General features: G+C 34.5%; 2 protein-coding genes across 2 annotated transcripts; one reads left to right on the top strand and one right to left on the bottom strand.

Annotated features, from left to right (window-relative positions):
- The first annotated feature begins 1195 nt into the window (after positions 1–1195).
- Positions 1196–16605, top strand: LOC116343886 (myophilin). The gene is made up of 3 exons (XM_031772187.1): positions 1196–1331; positions 1638–1940; positions 15497–16605. The coding sequence occupies exons 2-3, from the start codon at positions 1887–1889 to the stop codon at positions 16010–16012; spliced, it is 570 nt and encodes a 189-aa protein (XP_031628047.1). The 5' UTR covers positions 1196–1331; positions 1638–1886; the 3' UTR covers positions 16013–16605.
- LOC116343885 (zinc finger protein 160-like) lies at positions 12189–15214 on the bottom strand. Its single transcript, XM_031772186.1, has 4 exons — positions 13846–15214; positions 13472–13669; positions 13223–13272; positions 12189–12981 (listed from the first exon to the last, which is right to left on the bottom strand). Exons 1-4 carry the CDS (start codon positions 15017–15019, stop codon positions 12466–12468), a joined length of 1938 nt encoding a protein of 645 aa, XP_031628046.1. The 5' UTR covers positions 15020–15214; the 3' UTR covers positions 12189–12465.
- Positions 16606–18294: the final 1689 nt, after the last annotated feature.

Raw genomic sequence — 18294 nt, 5'->3', positions numbered from 1 at the left:
ACATTTCCAGCTATTGTCGTCGTCGTTGTCGCACAAACGCATTATATTAACATTAAACGTGTTTGTTGTGATGATCTTTTCTTGTTGTTGGTATTGTTTTTTTTTTTGTTTTCGTTTCAAAATTGGATTTTTCAGCCAATATCACTTTCATTGTTCTTTTGTTTTTTCAACGTCGCGACGAGATTTATTGAATTTAAATGAGTTTAATTCGAGTGTGTGTTTTTCTTATAGTATCAACACCATATTTCATTCGGTATTTATGGCGTCAACTGAACATAAGACCGTTTGAATTTCAAACTCGTCGGTTTTATTGTGCATTTCGTATTCGAAATATGAACGGAGTTAAACCAATCGAGAGCTTTGCTTTCTAAAGAAAACAACATATGTTCGATTGGAAATCTCCTGAATGTAGGCAAATTGAAAAATGATACTAGAACCGTACTAGAATTCTATTTATCAAATTTTATTATTTCGGTTTGTTTTTTTTTTCTATGCAAATTGTCGACACTAGAACGTTTCGCTATTATTAAATCAATGCCATTGTTTATGAGTATAAACTCCATAAAATTGACACATTCCAATGTAATTAAAATCTATTTACAAACAAATCAAGACAAAATTCCATTGATAGCGTGTGACGTCGGCAAAATCAAGGTGAGAAGGTTGGCCACGATAAGAAGCCGAAAACTTGTAATGGTGTTCGTCGGTGAGGTAATGAGCAGACCACGATAACAATATGTTGTTAAGCATTTTGCTTCTCTCTCTCCAGTGAAAGACGAATCAAAATATATACACGCTGCGAACATGGCATTAATGCCACTTTACATGTGTATTGCATTAAAAGTCAACTTGCACACCAAAAACAACGAACAACATGCATACACACGCACACACAAAGACAAAAAGGCAATAGCGAATGCGATAGCCGAATGAGCTCGCCGCATCATTATTTATTGTTCTTTTTATTTTCTTCGTTCACTTCTTCGATCCCGTGCGCCTTTTTTCGTCGCATGTGTTTCTTTTTATTCTTCTGTTCACTCTTTTGCCCGCTCTGTTCGGTTGCTTGTTGCTTGTTGTTTTCGTGGTGGTGTTGTGTTGTTTTTGTAGTATTTTTTTTTTATATTTCGGTTTGATTGTTTGTTCGTTAACACGTTCCATGCCGATATGCCAAAGAGAGTTATAATTGAATGTGTGCTCTGGATCGTTCGGTGTGTGTGCACAAGTACCTATTTAGCGGCAGTTCACCATACTTGGTTTCAGTTAAATTTTAATGCTCGTATCGAATACACACGGTGATCGAAGACTCTTTCGTCGTCCAGCGCATAATAACTGTAATCTTTGCAATTCGGTTTTATTCATTTTTTAATTGATTAACTTGTTTTCTTTTTTCGGATTTTTTCTTAATTCGTTTCGTTTCGTTTTGTTCGTTCTGTTTTTTTTTTTATAATTAAATTCTTTTCTTTTTTTGCTCGCATTAAATTTTCTAGTGCTAAGTTATTGTTGCGAAAAATTGCAAAATTTTAATAGTTCTTTTTTTCGTTTATTTTTCATTCCACATATATATTGCACATCATCAACGCAAACGAAAAAAAAACCACTCACACAAATAAAAACCAAATCAAATATTGGATATACAGAGCCGAGATAATAAATCAGCGAATAAAAGAGTAACAGAAAGAAAGAAAATACGAGGAAAAAAATTGTTGTGACAAAAAGTCATTTCCAAGCGAAATCGAAGACAAAAGAGTCATTTAAACTTGCACACGGATACACAACGCAACTGTTCGGGTTGTTTTTTTCTTATAAGTTGTTAGTTAGATATTGTTGTTGTTGTTATTTTTTTGTTGGTTTCGTACACCCGCTGTCATCTACAATTTCACCTCATTATGTCGATTAATCGTGCACCAAAATCCGGATTCGCTGCCGAAGCACAAAGAAAAGTATGTAAATGATTTTACTCGTTTTATTTTCTTTTTTTTATTTATTTATTTTTATGTTTGTGTTCTTTTCTCTTTATTTCAACACATATATTATATGTGTGTATGATTATTTTTATTCCGTTGTTGTTGGTGTGTGTGATTTAAATGTATTTGCAAGCTCCTTTCTTCGGGCTCTTGCAAATCGATTCTTATTTTTTGTTTCATTTTATTTTTTTGTTTTGCCTGTTCATTATTATTGTTATTTTATTTTGGTGTGCAGTTGCACTTAGAAGTGTAAGCGTATGACTGGTTTTTCCATTGAATGGAATTGGTTTTGTGTTTGTCTGTTCTTGTCCGTATTTGTCTCGCGTTTTGGATATCGCATTCATTGCTTTATTGTTAAATATTTAACCTTCTCTCCTCTCGTTGCTCGTAGCTCGAGCAAATATTGTAGTTTTTCGCGTTTTTCTTGTGTGGTGTGCGCGCGCGCGCGAGATGCGCGAAATGCAATTTGGTTGGTCTCTTTGTTGTTGCCATCTTGGCTGTTGTTGTATGTTGACTGTTGCTTCGATGCATGTGTGCGCATTGCACAATGCGCCTATTTCCAGTTTATTCTGTTGGTTGTCGTGCCCGTTTATATGTTTGGATATTCCTTTTCTTTTATTTTCGTGTTATTTCTCCGATTTTACAATTCGATTGTGGGTTCCAACAAATCAAGTTCATGGCGATGGCAAAGCGCACGAATATACCGTATCTTTACAGCTTAAAATGCCAAACATACTTCTTCGAGAATCATCTTTTTTTTCTTTCTTTCTTCAAACAATATTTATTTATACAATATATACATGGAGACTTCAGTCGATTGCAGTTTGTTTCTTTTGTCACATACACACAAAATAAAAGAAGAAGAATTCCATCGAGTAGACATTTTTCATCTTGCATTTTGTATTTCTGGTCGCCACCAAAGCGCAACATCTTCAACGATGCATCGCAATACACACTGAGCGCGAGAGAACGAATATATTGTGAATAATTTGTTTTTTTTTCGGTTTGGCCTCTCCCTAGAAATTGGATCACACATTCATTTGTGTGGCGCACCGAATCGCTTGTTTCAATGATTCGAAACCATCGCATATTATTTGTTTGTGTGTCAGATAATAATTTCGATTAAATGGGCATTTCGAATGCGACAACACATTATTTATTTTCATATCTTCACAGCTCTTGCTGACGCTCTCTCTCTCCCTCGTTCTCTTCCTCACTCTGACACTTTTTACGCTGTGTCTATATGTCTCATTTGTGTTGTGCACAAGAGTCATCAAGCGCACATAGCATACGATGTGCCATCATTCGATAGATAAACAATTTTCGAGCATTAAAATTAATAAATTGCGATGACCTATATACTGCCACGTCATATTTTGTTCAATATGTGCATATCGTGCACAAAATGTACCGATCCCCGCATGCCATAGAGCATTAACTGTGAGCCATTAGTAAAATATTTACATTTTATAATGTCGTTTTGGGTTACCATTTCCACTTCAATGGAATCATATCCACAAACACACTGCACTCACTCACTCACTTATTTTATCCATTGAGAGTATTGAAACATGCAATTTTGCTCAATTTGGACGAGAGAAAAAAAAACGTTATTATTTATTTATCGATAAAAATGTTACTCATGTCAAATGCAAATTACAATCACAACTTTACAAATAAACGAAGCGAAAGAGAAAAAACAGCACGGCCGAAACGAATCGAATGTGAGTGAGAGAGAAAAAGAGAGGAAAGGTTCCCATTCGGCAAAATGAAATTGAAAACTTCGATAATAATTTCTCTATTGCAGATATTTTGCATCGAACATTGTGTGGCTTGTGTGTTGAGCATGGCTTTTGTGTTTATGTGCTCATGAACAGAACATAATAACTTTAATACGTGATTCGTACTGTAAACTTCCAATCGGTTGACTCTCTCTCTCTCTCTCTCTCTCTCTCGTTCTCTTCGTGTAAAATAATCCTGCTGTCTTCGTTTACGGTTTGAAATCATGAAGCGAGAAAAGAGGAAAAAAACAAACTGGAACAAAATTGCATCGTGTAAAATCGAAATGGAATCAGCAAAGGTCAATTCATTTTGTGTTCAATTGTGAGCGCTCATTTTATTTCCACTCTGACATTCAATTTAATATTGCTTCACATTGCATAACAATATTTATATCTTTTCAGATTTATTAAACAATGTTATGATCAATTTTTAACAGACAATTAAGTTCCTAGTTTCTTTCATATATTCACATAGTTTATCACATTTGTTTTCATCCCAGCGCGCGATATTATTCCGTTTGTTTCCATTCTGCTCTTTCATCTGTTTGACATGCAATTCATTTCAAATCACGTGATTTGTAAATTGAAGAGAATTTCGTTTGAATATTGTGGTGATGAAAAAAAACCCCAACATTTGTTATTATTGAGTGTGACAATAAGAAGAAATGTGGAGCCAAATTCAAGCGTCCGAAATTAAGCAATAAATTATGTTTGAATTGAAATTGATTTTTTTTGTCATCACACAACAATAAAACGATGAAATCTGAGTTATTCTTTGTTTCATTGGACGCAACAGACAGCCCAATGGGCCCCAATGCATGAAAACGAATAATTAACGATCTCCGCATGCTAAAGCCATTGAGTCATCTGTATATTTTTGTCAATCCATTCGATGGCATGTGTTACGATTTGTATGTGTGTATACACAGTGCCACTTTAACAATGAAGACGAAACGAATCATTGAGTATGCAATCCGTGACGCGCTATTCTACCCAAATATATGTATGAAAACAACAACAAATGACCAATCCAAAAGAGAGAAAAAAAACCATCTTCAAAGAAAAGAGGAATTCAAACAAACGTATTCTCTTTTTTTTTTTCACTTCATTCGAATGTATGTACTTTAACCGTCGTCTTTTTTTTCACTATTCGTATCGCTATCTCATTCGGTCTCGCATTATTATCAATACGAACGGAATGCGCATTTAACGAAAAAAAACTAATCACGGTTACCCGAATCTGAAGTATAGTAGCAGTTGCTCGCGATCGCGAGTCGCATACGTCAATACCGGCTATAAAAATGACATCATCTCCCCGTGTAATGGTAACATTCACAACCGATGAATATTACATGAGAGAACAGGACCGATGATACAGAAAAGGAATATGAACGGTCGCAAAGAAAGAACGAGGGAAAATAAACACAATAACAACAGCAAATATGAAGTGGAAACGCAACACAAATCACATACAAACATTTTTTCTATTACCTTTTTTTAGACGTTTGCCCGTTTTATTTCAACGGTTGATAGTTTTGTATAACTCGACCGTTGATATATAGATAGTCTTTTTTTATAAGTTTATGACCAAATCGTTCCCATATAATCGGTTCTTTTATGTTTTTTTCGCTCTATCTATCTTTCCTCTTTTTTCCTATCTCTTGCTCCCATTCTTTCTCTTGTCTCTTTCCCGTTCTCTTTCTATACCTCTCTTTGTTCTCTCTCTCTCTCTCGTTCTTTTCGTTAAATGTTTATTTGTCCGTTTAATTTTTCGCAAACTCTTAAAAGTTCAAGAAGACTCGTTCATCGTTTTGAAATTGGAAATGTTTGCATGTTTAATAAAATATGAATTTTAATTATTTACACACATTCACTTCGTCTCACATACACGCAACGAGAACTGATTTTGAAATGTGAACGAAAGATTTGGTTCTATTTCATTCACATCGAAACGAAAGGCAAATGAATTGAGAATATGAAAAAAAAAAACCGATGGACTAATGAATGCTACTTGATGTTTTAAATCTCATGTAAATCTATTGCTAAGTGTTTGTCGAGCTCATTTAAAGACAAATGAGCGATCGTATCAAGAACAAAAGTGAACAAAAGCACTCATAAGGATTTACTTGGAATTCAAAAAACAAAAAACGTATATACACTCGACATCAATGTGATTATGCTTCGTCTAATCTAATACTGCCATGGGAAATATGGAAATGATGCTCGAATACAAGTATCAGCATTTCTACTTCCATGTACATGCTGCTTATTTCGTCATTTATATTTGCATCCATTACGTTGCATTTCAACACAAAATATCAATTAACAGCAACGAGATGCAACGCCATAAACAAAGCGAGCAATTTTATTGCGCTCGCGCGTTTTTTTTAATCAATTAAGCAATTCGTTGAATAATTTTTTTCCCTCGAATGTTGGGTGTTGATTTTTGACGATGAACACTGTGTTTCCGAGAACGGCATCAGATTTTTAATGGATTTTAATGGTAAAGGCGCTCTGAATTAATCCCATTTTGCTGCATTTCAATATGCGGCAGCGTTCAGCATAGCAAAAAAAAAGAGAAATATGATTAATTTGGGACATAAATACAAACACATATGAAAATATTCACACGAGCCACTGATCCATATTAAATGGTTCGCTTAATTGTTGGATAATTCCATAAATTAGAATTTATTAAGCAGTGGGCCCAGAGAATGGTAGAGTAAAAGCGACACACACAGTGAGAGAAATGCGATTGCGAAAGATATTCAACTGGCACCGCGCAATTAGTGTAACCAACTGAGGGTTGATGATGAGAACTCTTTCTCGCTTCGCTTTTTTTTCTCTCGGTTTCTTCATAATTCTTTGGATTCATTTATCAATTTCACTGAATTTTCAAACGATTTCGAGAGAAAAAAAAACGTAACCATATGCAAATCGGTCGGTTTTCATTCAATGCGCTCAAGTAGCCAATTTGATTGAATCTTCATGAGATAGGTACTGTGCACCGCCACTATCGTAATTGCCCAGGCCTTAAATAATTCTTTTTTTTATTATTTACTATTTATTTAATAAACAGAGTAACCAAAAGCAAATAGAACGTGTAGCCCCCACCAGACAGCGTGCAAACCGTCTATCTGATATTGAATATTACTCGAATTTGCTTTTTTATTGTGATATATATAACACACATTTATAAAAAGTCTATTCATCATGAATGGAATATCAACAAAACAGTGCGCTGGAAAAAAAAACAAAGAATCGAAGAAGATTTTAATAATAATGAAAGATGAGCATTATGTTTTAGTTTTTCTGCAGCTACTCTACATAAAATGCCTAATAAATTTATATCTTTATTCATTTGCTTGATGAATTTATGATAATGATTTTGCAGCGGAACAGAAGCGCAAAGCAACAAAAAAATCAATACATATACACTGAATCAGCAAGTGGAGAAGCGTACAATCTGTATAGTGTGTTGAGTGTTTTTTTCTCACTTCTTGAATAAATTACTTATTAATTTGTTATGATTTTCATTTTCTACTGTTTTATATGAGCGCTTGCCTTTGATTCGATTTGCAAATGTTTTGTGGCGCGAAGCGATGTTGTTGGTTTTTTTAGCCGTTGCCATTTGAGTAGTGCCAGACCGATTGGAGTTTGTGCACAATATTTTTTCTATTCCGAGTGTGTTCATAGTCCATTTACTAAATATGTATCAATTGCAAGATGAAGCGCTCAATTTTGGACTTTCTTCATCGGACGCTCTTTGTCTATAATGTATATCGGTAGTGTTTTATTTTTATTTATCAGGCGTTATTTTTTTTTTCTTTCGAAATCAATTGAATTTTCGAGTTTTTTTTTGTTATTGTTTTCGAATTGATCCAACAGCATATGCTTAAAAATTATGGTAAATCATCATATTTCATACGGATGATTTTTCACGATTCTCAAATCGAATGTAATGAGACTGCGTGCAATCCATTCATGCTGTGAGTGTGCGCACTTCATTCAAATGAAATCCATTTTAATGGATAAAAATGCAAACCTATTTATTAAATGAATTTTTTTAAGTGCCAAATTACACACTCACAACTTGAATAAGAATGCGCACCATTCATTGCTCGTATGTCGATACTGTACTGAGGATCATGTATCCGCTGCGCGTATGGTTGTAGTAATTTATAATTCTTTTTCTCATTCGCTTTTGTGCTTTGTGTTGTTATTGTTTCGGCGTGTTTGGCAACAGCACAATGCTGAACTTGAGCACGACGCGCGAATTTTGAAGAAGAAACAAAAAAAAATGCGGATGAAAACCATTTCGTCGCTCATTTTAATGAATTAAACCCGAAAATTCTTTTTTTTTTTCCTCTGCCACAAACATATGAAATCTGAAGACTGAAAATGGATATATTGTGGCTGCGAGAGTGATGAAGATGAGAAAAAAATGGTTTCAATTACATTGTCTCTGTTACACCCATCATCGACCGCAGTACAGCCGATGTTGTGAATCAAAATAATTGCTGTACTTTGAGTAATGGCAGAACACAACACTAATTCGTATCTAAGAGTTTTAAAGCTCACATTCAAAGAGAAATCGCTTAATGAATCAACGACGAAGTAAAAAATTTGAATCATGATAAATTCAAAGAGAGCCAGAGCCAGACAGAGAGAAAAGCTATCGCTATTTATTTATTATTGCCGTGGCTAAAGTCTTTCGGTGTATAATACACCGTGCGATTTGATTTGATGTGAGCCCGAACAAATATGGATGTTTAAATAACATACACGTTTCATGTAATGTGCATTGAATTTGAACAAACGGGAAAAAAATTTAAAGAGAAAAAAAAGAGTATACACATTCACAGCTTCGAACAAATCAGAGCAATCAATCGTTAAGTTTTTGAGGAGTGAAAAAATGATTATGATTCATTTGAATAAAATGAAATGAGAGATGAACAATAATAAAAATTGAAGACGAAGACGTCGAAAGCAAGAGACAGAGAGATAGAGCAAAAAAGGCACATCGAAGCAGCAAAAACAAAATACACGAACAACGAAAGATGTGTATGACGTGAAAATCGTTAAGGCTATTGTGTGATGGCCAAAGCACCAGGCTCCAATGGCTACAGAACATGACTATATTTAGCGTGTTCTAAGCACATTTCCTTCTCCTTTCCGTTTGCCATATAACAAAAAAGAATTTTGTTATGCGATCATAAGACTACAAAATGAGCGCGCATTCTTTTTTTTTGCGCAAGCATTCTAATTCATTTGTCTTTTGGCTGACTTGAAAATAGAGATAGACGCATAAACGATACTAATCACTTTATATGGTCAAAACAGCGTGCGCGTAATTTCTATATTAAAACATATTTTTTTTTTGTTCAACTTCAATCACAAAACAACATATGTTCAACACATTTTCAACTCGAATTTCTCTTGCACGCTGTTTCGGGGCTTATGCGATTTTTTCTTCGAGTTTTGTCTGTCTCTCTCTCTGTCTCAGCCTCGGTTAACCTCGCTCTCTCATATCCATTCTCGAAATTTCCAAATTCAAATGGAGAGGTTGATGCGAGCACATGGAATCACTATGATTAAAACCAGTCGCATTAATCATGTTGCTCCGAAAAATAAGCCACACATTTAATTTTTTTTTACATATATACATTTGACGGGGCGACTTAGAGTGAATGCAAAATTTAAATGTTTCAAAGAAGAAGAATAAGAAGAAAAAAATTGTGAATTAGATACACGACGCATATATTTCAACTGCAAATTGACGATTTCCATTAGTTAAATTTACATAAATTCATAATATTTGTTAATTGATTGCATTTTTTTGCGTTTTATCTGCGATAGAACGAGGAACTTTAGACTTGACAGAAGTTGAAAACAGAACTAATCAACTTGAGTGCGCTATTAGACACGATCCTCATTTGAATTACATGAGCCGACTGTCTTTTTTGTGTTTCATTGTTTGTATTGAGACACACACACACACACCACGATAAGTGACATTTGATACTTCTGCATATATCACAAGGTAGTCGAGTAATCAGAATGCACAACCATTTTTTTTACATAAATCTCAACGTATTCGAATAAGATTTTCAAAGGAAGAATACGGAGATTTCCATCAGACGTATGCTTCCCACGAATATCCAAGCTCATAAAATTCTGAATAAACTCCAGCGAGAACATTGTATATTCGCTATATTTCGGCAATTGTTCCATTTCAACGAGAGAATTATCTCTTTCTTTGTCTGCCTTTGGTCGTAAACGAATCATTACGACGAAAACATGGCAAAATGAAATATCAACAAATAAATTTATTTAAATTGAAATGCATTCAAGCAACTCAGTTTATTGACGTTGACGACGACGATTGCGACGGCGGCGACGGCAGCAGCGATGACGACGATTTTAGCCCGTTGAAAAAATGAACAGAAAATTTTCTGTTTGCTTTTTTTTCGTTCTCTCGTCTGAGCACTTAATGCACTTGAATCTCAAACAAAACAACCTTTGATGAGGTCATTTAAATAAAAAACTCAAATTCATGCATATTTCAAATAAAAATTGCGGCAGAGAACGCTAACTTAGCTAACGCAGCAGCGTATGAGATAGAGAAAAAAAATCCAAAAATGGAATCAGATATAAGTACTGCAAACCGACATGACATATATGATGAAAACCAACAAACAAACGAAGCACCTTTTGAGGTCACATTGTGGTTTGCTGTGTAAGCCAATACATGCGCACCTTAAAGCCGTGCCAAATGCCGTACGATACAATTTCTCAGCTTTTCTATATGAAAAATACTTGTCGCTTGCTCACTTGATTTTTTTTTGTCAATTTAATTCAAACAATTGTTGACTGATCGCATTATCGGTTCGCTCGCACACACACAACAAACTACTTGCTAGCAAATTATTTATTATTATATTGTTCCGATTAACACCGAATTTTTATCGATTTATTTCGCATTTTGTAGTTGTTTTCGCTCCATTTTGTTTCGATTGAAAAGCACATACGAATTGTGTGCTCGAATTGAGTCCGTTTATGAATTGATACACATATGCGTGTATATATATGGAAAATGCCATTGTTGGCATCTATATCGTAAGTTATCGACGCTCTAAATTATGATTTTTGTTTCGTTATTGTCTCGAATTCTGGCCTCGTGTAATGTCTCTAAATGGATTTGTTCGTATTTCAAAACAATCACATAATCACGTTCAAATTAGACGGCGACGATACCTATGTGATTTTTGTGACAAACGAAGTTTGTAAAAAAAACCATAATTTGCTGATTCAGTTTGACAAAGTCATTACAAACTTGCTGAGAAAATGGAAATGAGAATTCTAAATAAGAGTGTCGCGAGACTGGAATGGAACGGTCCAGGGCCGGAAATTATTTGATATCATTTCTAATCTTCAAACGAATAAACGGTTTTCTCCAAGGAGACATCAAATTGCCTTCTGCGACTTTTTAAAAGGGAATGCGTCAAAATATTGGTATGCCAAAATTGTCCACATGACGGAAATTTCATTATTATTTATCACAAAAAAAAAAATACTGTGAAATATTTTTTTCAAGAACAAACTCAAAGTTTACATGTTTACTGGGAAAAAAAGCAAAACGGTGTCGTTTTTATTTTTTGCTAATAAACAAAGCGTGCATTTGATATATCGCTAATTTTTGACTTGTGAATGATGTAATCCAGCTGCGTGCTGATTAAATGCCTTTTGTGTAGGCTTTCAATGCCATTCTTATCACTGTTTATCATAAACAATTTGTGTTTTTGCTTTTTTTAATTCGCCCAGCCACGATAATATATAAATACTTTACATTCAAGTGGAAAAATACATAAACTACTGACAAAACAAAATGCGTATAAATTGTGTATTATGATGCGATGAGCTCAAAATAATATACATAAATAATTTCCAATTGAAATTTAAAATTAATTTAATGAAAATCGATTTGGCTCCGAAAATTAAATTTGGTATTGGCCAATGAGCATAATATATTTATATGATGTGTCATAATATGACATTATATTCTATAAATATATCGATATATAACAAATGATTAGCCAGTGTATGGATATGTATTCGAATTTTAATCACACCCAAAAACGGAAATCATTGACAAAATGCGAAAACAAACAGATAAAAAAAAATCAACAACGACAACCAAAATGTGTGCAGAGTATTGGTATTTGGCGCACACTCACACCATATTGATTGAATGTGAATGGTGGCCAGCTGTCGTGTTAATCTCAATTAAAAATTTTGATACATCTGTCTGTCGCTGTCATAATCGCTATCGATAATTCATCACACATATGTGTGTGTATGTGCGTCGAATGAATCATCATTCTCTTTCAATCATGAATAATGAGATTGGCGATTCGAAATCTTGCACAGAGAATGCGGTTTTAATAAATCAATATTTCTCATTGCAATCCATACGTCATACCAAGAAAACGGCCGGAATAAAATCTATTCATTTGCATATCACATTAACACCGATTTCATATTTCGGATTATGACTAAACGATGAGTGTGAACAAAACGAAAAAAAAGAGAGAATACCTTCGGTGTACATCAAAGTACGTGCAATTTTATTTGTGCTTTTTTGTTTAAAAAAAAAAAATCATTGATTTTATTGAAACTATATCCGAACAATGTAGACAAATTAACGGCACGGTCACTGCTTATTGTTGTGATGTTGGATCGTAAAAATGCTGTAGGTCACTGTTATTCATGTTCATATCATCGTATAATGCGTTCATTATTTCCATAGTTTGTGGAAAAATTTCATCCATTGATGGCATCACATTTGCCAAATCTGTATTACTCGTTTCGCCTGTGCAAAAACTTAAATCATTCAAATTAAATGAATCACATTCAAAATGTAACATGGACGTGTTTGAATTGATGTCACCGGTTTCGGTGGCAGCCGTTGAATACGTTGATAAATCGGATGGATTTAGTTCGGTTTGATCGACGATGCCCATTCGATTGCATGATTCAGTGATGAGTTCATCTAGCGATTGTGAACATGTTGACATATTATCTGGCTGATGCTCGTTACTTCTGAAGGTTGTGTCATTGTTTAGCGGTGATTTATGTTCGGCCACTATAAATCCACTACATTTATGTGTTCGCAACGAAATTTTATAGCGAAATTTTTTATCGCACATCGTACAATTGTATGGCATTACTCCCGTCTACATATAGATTTTCGCGTGAAAAGAGAAAGAGAGAGAAGGAGAAATAAAATTAAAAAAAAAAATAGAAAAATTCCAATGAAAATGATTTATACACGAGAAATGCGTTTGAGTCGGTTTAATGTTTGAAAATTTATCCGAATTTGGTATAAACTTCCGGATGGGTATGACATTGAAGTCGCAACCGTTACTCTATATGGTTAAATAAACATTGAAATATAAAAATTGTATATATGCTTACGTGAATCCGACGATGAACCAAATATGAGACACGCTGACGAAAGCACTTACCTATAAATTTACACACAGCGAATTACACAGAAAAGAGAGAAAGAAAAAGCAGAATTAATACACACACGATATATTCTGATATGACAAATGGATTCAATTATGCTGTTAGAATCAAAGCAGAAAATCCATTTAAAGACGATTCATAAAATGATTTTTCTGTTCGGTTTTTTTTTTATATTTATATTCAATCACCACCAACCGCATGTTTCACATTCAAACGGTTTTTCGCCGCTATGGATTCTTTGATGATTGTGTAATGTGGATAATTCTTTAAAAGCACGTCCGCAAATCGAGCAGCTATGTGGCCGATCGTTTGTATGATACGATAAATGTCGATGATATGACTGTTGAAATGTAAACGTTCGATGACATAACTCGCATGTGTACGGCATTTCACCTGAATTTCGAGAGACAGTGTAAGAATAAAAAAAGAGTATTAAATATACGATGCGTTTATGAATACGATGGCGTTTCCACAAACACACAGAGACACTCATGCAGTGTATAGTGAGTTTTCGGAACGTGAAGAATCATAAAAAAAGCAGAAATTATCGACAACTTCAAATTTAATACCTGTGTGCAAGCGTTTGTGCTTCTTTAAAAAGTATTTGGTCGTAAAACGTTTATTACAAATATCACATTTATGGACACGATCTTCGGTGCTGGTGATCATTTCTTTACTGTTATTATTTCCGTTGGATAACCCTTCGTTGTATTTTTGTTCATTGTCGCCGCCGCCACCTCCGCCATCATCACTACCGCCACCGTTAGTGCTTTTGCTGCCAAAAGTAACGACATTGCTTACTCCATAATTACTATAGTAATCACAATGATTGTTATGAACTAGTGGTGGATTGGTTGAGTTCACATGTGTCGGTGACGTAGAATCTGATGATGATGGTATCGCTCCACCTGTTCCGAGCATATTTTCATTGTTTCCTGTCGATTGCACTGCACTATTATCGATGGTATCGGCAACTGCATTTGGTGTGCGTATTTTTTGCGGCAATGATGATGATGATGATACATGCGATACTCCGTGAACCATACGAACATGCAAACGCAGTGAACCAATCATTTTGAAACGTTTTGGACATAAATTACATTGCAGCATTGTTGATGATATTACACGTGCGTTTGTTAATTTACCATCTTTACACTTTATATTTATCTCATGCACTAATTGCATATGCATTTGTTGAAGTTCTTGCGAACGAAACGAACAATCGCACAAATTACAAATAAACAATGGCCGAACAGCGATTCGTTCGATTTGTGCACTATTAATGTTGCTTTTTTGTTCAAATTTACAAACAACTGGTGATACGGTGGCCGTCAATGACGACGGCGACAACGACGACGGTGACGGTGACAGCAATGGCAACATAAGCGATTGTGCATTTAATTTTTGTGTCATACTTCCATCACATTTCTCTAGCAGCTCCACTCTATCGAATTGATTCGCTCTGCTATTCGTTTCAATCATTGTACTATTATTATTATTATTATTGTCATTGTTTATATTTATATTGTGAATGACGTCACAATGTTCACTTTGGCCAATTTGGCTGGGCATCTCAATGTGCTGTGTCAAATGTGTTGCCAAATCGTCGAGACTATGGTGTATGTCATTGCATATGGGACAAACCAACGGTCGATTTATTATACTGATCAAACTTGTACGCAATAGATCGATACTGGAAAAACACGATTTTAAACACAATGGACATGATAACATTGCCATCATCACATAAAATCAATAAACACACTGACACAAATCGATTTATCCTCTAGTTTTTTTTTTGCTGTAAGCAAATGTCAGCCTCTGATATTTTCATTCACACACACACACTGATTTTTTTGTTGAAAACGAGAAAATTCTGCGTCATTTTCACTGCTTCTCTGGCAAGTAACTGTGGTTGTCAGTGTTCATGAACGAAAATGCAAGGCAAACTGTTTGCTTATACTATTGACAACGACACAAAATATGAAATAAAAATAGATTCATCTCGACACGTGCGTTTGCGCATTGAACCTGACCAGCCGCCTGCCACGATCGTGAATCGCATCTCTGTCAAAAGATCACTCACTCACGCGCTATTTTCGGACTATATATACATCGAATTATTAAAAAAGTTTAAAATTTTAGCCGTTAAGAAAATACTCATCGTTTTTACATTGGCACGAATATTTGTTTAATTATTTTTGTTTGCATTTTTTCCAGATCAATTCGAAGTACAGCGAAGAATTGGCAGCTGAATGCTTGGAATGGGTAAAGGAAATCACCGGCGAGCCAATAAATACATCTGGCGATATGGATAACTTTTTTGAAGTGCTAAAAGACGGTGTAATCCTGTGCAAATTGGTGAACGCAATCAAACCGGGCTCGGTGAAAAAAATCAACGAAAGCAAAATGGCATTCAAATGTATGGAAAATTTAACGGGTTTTGTTGATGTTTGTATCAAAATATTCAATGTACCCAATCAAGAGACATTCCAAAGTGTTGATCTGTGGGAGCGACAAAATTTGAATGCCGTTGTCATTTGTTTGCAATCGCTTGGCCGAAAGGTCGGACCATATGGAAAACCATCGATCGGTCCGAAAGAGGCCGATAAGAATGTGAGACAATTCAGCGAAGAACAGCTCAAAGCCGGACAAACAATCATCTCACTTCAATATGGTTCAAACAAAGGAGCAACACAAAGTGGACTTATCATGGGCAATACACGTCACATGTAATGATACAACATCGCACGCACATGACAAATACAAGCACTCAAAATGAGAGAGAGAGAACTCAACTCTTTCTTTTTCATAAACAAAAACAAACAGACAAAAAGATAAAGATGAAAATGGATTTAAATTTAACGTATTATTATTTTTTTTTGATAACTTAAAATACACGGTGTATATTGTTGTTTTGATGTGAGTCGTTTTTGCCATAACAGGAAATTGCGTTTTGCAATAAAAGGCACTTTAAATTTATTGGAAACAAATTACCAGCACGAATATCCCCATTGTAAATTATTAGGCTTTGCATAAAAAAAAAATACAAAATGTAAATCATTCTCTCAATTTTTAATTGAAACAAATTCAAAATTTCAATTTTCGTAAGACAATTTAGATACACGAACATGAAAATTGTATTCATAACATTCCGTACGGACAACGTACACAATCAATGAAATCAAACATACCATTACATTGTAAAATGAAAAGAAAACACACACAAAAAAAATGTGAATCGGTGATAGATGCTATCATGGAATTTACGCCTTTTTTAATTCAAATTATCAATAAATTATTTTCTCTATACTCGCCCCTTTTCCACACACTTTTTGTTTTGCATAAAAATGACACATTTGTTGTTAAGAATTTTCGATCGCACAAACCGCTGACAAAACCTTTATATAATGTTAAATCACAAATTTATTATATATGATGAAGAAACAACAGCATAAATTACTTAAACTATGCAAATAATCATTTTTTTGTCTTTTATGTCTTTTTTTAAGAAAAAAAGAAATTGAAAATAAAATTTTCAGGCAAAAATTATTTTTTTTTTTTGATTTATATTCGTTAAATTTAAAAGCGATCTAAATAAAGTATAAAAGTTAGGAACCACAAAAAAATGTCTTTCAATTTTGGTCGTCGATTTATTTTTGGCTGGCATGATATGTATGCATGGATAATGACATGAGAATGGTCGACATGACACATATACACACAAGTAAGTAGTATAAAGCGGATGAACAAACACACACAGAGAGAGAGAAGCGATGATTCTGTGATTTATCTGTGCTTGCTGGAGCAGAAGGCCAATTTTCCGAATTGATTTATCGAATAGTCCGAATTGCAAACACAAAATTCTGTTTACTAAATCGATGTGAAAACATTTTCAATTCTAATCGCATGTTGACCTAATGCACTTCCGTATCATTCGTTTGTTCAATCCTCCTCTTTTGCGCAAATGAATTGTCGAGCGCGTTCGAATGATGGCGCCAGGAAAATCAGAATTTGTCTTGTTTTCTCTCGATTCCAAACAAAAAGTCCGAACGACATAACGCCCGACTGCATTGCTGCCGAGAAAATTAAGAGAAAAAATACTAGCTTTTGTTGTGTGTTTTTTTTTTGTGCTTGGAAAATACACCGATACCTGAGATTTAGAGCGACTTGCTTATTTCTATACATTTTCCATCAATGGACATTAAAAATGAAACAAACAGTCTCTAGAGATGACACACATACGTGAATTACCCCGAAAATATCGTGTGTTTGTGTGTTTTTTGTTTTGTGGCATTTCATTTTCTTGGTTGCCTTTCTGTGACACATTTTTTTCTTCATTCAGCTTAGTTACTATCCAAAATGCCAATCGAAAAATATGTGTATGTTCATTTCGTTTTGTTCCAATATAAAATGTGCACAGCATTTTGTTTATTCGTTGGAAAAATGGTGAATTTTTCGAAAAATAAATGCGAAATGGTATTGGAATCGTGCAAAATATCAAGTGAAGTGTAAACTACTTGATACATACAACAATAGATGCATAAGTTTTCATTTTCCGAAATTTTGTATTTATACCCCGGAACGAGTGCTTTATTCGTTGTAGTGTGAGATACAGTGAGTGTCTATTCGAGGCTAGATTTTCGGAAGCATTTTCTAAATGCTCGAGCGCATACGAACGAACAAAACGACAATGCCAATGAATATTACGTATATGTACTTTAAAATGCACTTGATGCAAAATAAAGCACCGCTCCGAACGTGATTAGAAATTTCAGTGTATGACACTCAAACACATTTCACTATATCCATACACACACGTACGCGCACCATCATCTATTCTTCTGTATACTGTATCCTTAATCGAAAATTCAATGCATAAGTCTTTTGCAAGTGCTATTTACTATGCTATCTTTCGCTCTCTTCACCCATCCGCTCGAACTCCGACAGCTCAACAAAGGTGAATTCGGAATCAATAACTGTTTCAATATTCTAATGGAAATGCATATTTTCTATAT

This window comes from Contarinia nasturtii, unplaced genomic scaffold, assembly GCF_009176525.2.
Source record: "Contarinia nasturtii isolate CC-2019 unplaced genomic scaffold, AAFC_CNas_1.1 Cnas_scaffold_1037, whole genome shotgun sequence".
In the NCBI taxonomy this organism is placed as follows: domain Eukaryota; kingdom Metazoa; phylum Arthropoda; class Insecta; order Diptera; family Cecidomyiidae; genus Contarinia; species Contarinia nasturtii.
Note: the sequence above shows the minus strand (reverse complement) of the source record. Positions and strands in the feature narration are given on the sequence as shown.

What these genes read in the sequence shown, in the direction of transcription:
- LOC116343886 (XM_031772187.1), top strand. Translation starts at nt 1,887, where the DNA reads ATGTCGATTAATCGTGCACCAAAATCCGGATTCGCTGCCGAAGCACAA. An exon ending in CTGCCGAAGCACAAAGAAAA is followed by an intron (nt 1,941 to 15,496) that starts GTATGTAAATGA and finishes CATTTTTTCCAG; the next exon opens with ATCAATTCGAAGTACAGCGA.
- LOC116343885 (XM_031772186.1), bottom strand. Translation starts at nt 15,019, where the DNA reads ATGATGGCAATGTTATCATGTCCATTGTGTTTAAAATCGTGTTTTTCC. An exon ending in GCACAAACGCTTGCACACAG is followed by an intron (nt 13,670 to 13,845) that starts GTATTAAATTTG and finishes CTCGAAATTCAG; the next exon opens with GTGAAATGCCGTACACATGC. An exon ending in TGGTTCATCGTCGGATTCAC is followed by an intron (nt 12,982 to 13,222) that starts GTAAGCATATAT and finishes ATCTATATGTAG; the next exon opens with ACGGGAGTAATGCCATACAA.